The sequence below is a fragment of the Triticum urartu genome, chromosome 6A (genome assembly GCF_056163025.1).
Source record: "Triticum urartu cultivar PI428250 chromosome 6A, HENAU_Tu73, whole genome shotgun sequence".
Lineage (NCBI taxonomy): Eukaryota > Viridiplantae > Streptophyta > Magnoliopsida > Poales > Poaceae > Triticum > Triticum urartu.
Window position 1 is genome coordinate 58,867,549 of NC_141878.1, and position 2,118 is coordinate 58,869,666.

The window sequence follows — 2,118 nt, forward strand, 5'->3', positions numbered from 1 at the left end:
TGTCCGCGGAGGGAAAACACGTCCACTTCGTCCCAAGGCTGATCTGCCCAACGGTAGCCGGCAGGGCGGTAGATACTGCAGTAAACGTGGCACAACTGTCTATGGCGCAACGACTGGTAATGTCAGTTTGACCCGACAAACTGCGCGGAACACTAGCACTAGAAGAGCTCGCAGCACAGAAATGCAAATAAACAATGAGATTACAGCTTTGACTCACTGATTAGTGTAGCTTGTGGACGCCCTTCCACGCGAATCCGTAGGTCAACTCTTTTCTTCTCGTCGCTCCATGCACATCTACTACCAGTTCAGTGCTCCGGTACACCCTGTTGCCGTTGGTCTCGGGAGATCGACGCGTATAAATAACCGCCATGGCCACACTGTCCTCTATTCCTATTCGAGCTCACAGAAATCAAAAGATCGAACTCAGAGACATGAGCGGAGGACGCGTCCTTCACCGGCGATCTCCTTCCCCTCTCCTTCTGGCCTTGGCATGGGCAGTGCTTTTCGTCCCATTGTCTGACGCGCAGCTGGAGGTCGGGTTCTACGACTACACCTGCCCGAGAGCGGAGCAGCTCGTCCGCACCGTCGTCCGCGCCGCCATCCGCCGCGACCCCGGCATCGGCGCCGGGCTCGTGCGCCTCTTCTTCCACGACTGCTTCGTCAGGGTCAGCATCTCTCTGGCTTATCCGTCATGTATATTCGGTGTGAAGAGCTTAATGCCAACGTTATCGCCCTGTTTTTTTTGGTGCACTGTACAGGGGTGTGATGCGTCCGTGCTCCTGGACGCGGTCCCTGGCAGCGACGACGCCGTGGAGAAGGCGTCGCAGGCGAACAGCCCCAGCCTCAGGGGCTACGGCGTCATCGAGCGCGCCAAGCGCGTGGTCGAGCGGCGGTGCCGGCGCACCGTATCCTGCGCCGACATCGTGGCCTTCGCTGCGCGCGACGCCAGCGGCGTCCTGGGGGGCATCGAGTATGAGGTGCCGGCGGGGCGGCGCGACGGCCGCGTCTCCAACGCGTCGGAGGTGCTCAACAGCCTGCCCCCGCCCTTCTCCAACGCCTCGCGTCTCGTCGACAGCTTCGCCGCCAAGGGCCTCACGGCCGACGACATGGTCACGCTCTCCGGCGCGCACTCCTTCGGCCGCACCCACTGCTCCGCCATTGCCTTCCGGCTCTACCCGCGGGTCGCGGCGGACATGGACGCCGCCTACGGCAGGTCCCTCCGGACGCGGTGCCCGGCGGCGACGGGGCGCCGGGACCGGGTGGTGCACCTGGACCCGGTCACGGGGCTCCGGCTCGACAACCAGTACTACAGGAACGTGCAGACGCGCGAGGTGCCGTTCACGTCGGACGTGACGCTGCTGACGCGGGATGACACGGCGGCGCTCGTAGACCTCTACGCGCGCAACAGGACGGTGTGGATGTCGCGGTTCGCGGCCGCGATGGTGAAGATGGGCAACCTCGACGTGCTCACCGGCACCCAAGGAGAGATCAGGAGGTTTTGCAACAGAGTTAACTAGTGCATTCGATCTGCAGCTGCTTCGGTGAATAGCGACCTGCTGCAATCATGGAAGTAAACTGCTAGTAGTTCATCTACAATATTTTTATTCTATTATATATATATTTATACAAACGATTCATTATAGTAATGCCTTTTGGTGCTCGGGCTCCATGGAGCTGTTAAAAATTCTAAAAAATGTTTCAATTATTCAAAATTCTGAAAAAAATCCACATTATTATAGATGTACTCCCTCTGCCCAGAAATATTTGTCAGAGAAATGGATATATCTAAACGTATTTTAATTCAAATAATTCTGCATGGAGGGAGTAGAATATATTAACAACAAAGTCCTCACAAGGATCTATTCCTCATCGATTGGGATTACAACCATGGATTGATGAAGTTCTAACCATTATAGGGGAGGAGAAAAACAATATAGGAGGAAGAGACACAAACATAGGAGGCCGAAGCAGTGGCGTGGAGCCAGGAAAATCCTATCAGGGCGGCCAAGTGCTCGTAAAACTGATTGGGGAGGGCCAACTAATTGAAAAGTTGATTTTGAGCAGCAAATCTTCACTAATTGTACATTGTTCATTAGCAAAAATGCAGCAAATCCAGTT

General features: G+C 55.5%; 1 protein-coding gene across 1 annotated transcript; it reads left to right on the forward strand.

The window, feature by feature from the left end:
- Window positions 1-402: 402 nt before the first annotated feature.
- On the forward strand, window positions 403-1,640 carry LOC125512635 (peroxidase 5-like). The gene is made up of 2 exons (XM_048677734.2): window positions 403-665; window positions 759-1,640. The coding sequence occupies exons 1-2, from the start codon at window positions 432-434 to the stop codon at window positions 1,515-1,517; spliced, it is 993 nt and encodes a 330-aa protein (XP_048533691.1). The 5' UTR covers window positions 403-431; the 3' UTR covers window positions 1,518-1,640.
- The last annotated feature ends 478 nt before the right edge of the window (window positions 1,641-2,118 follow it).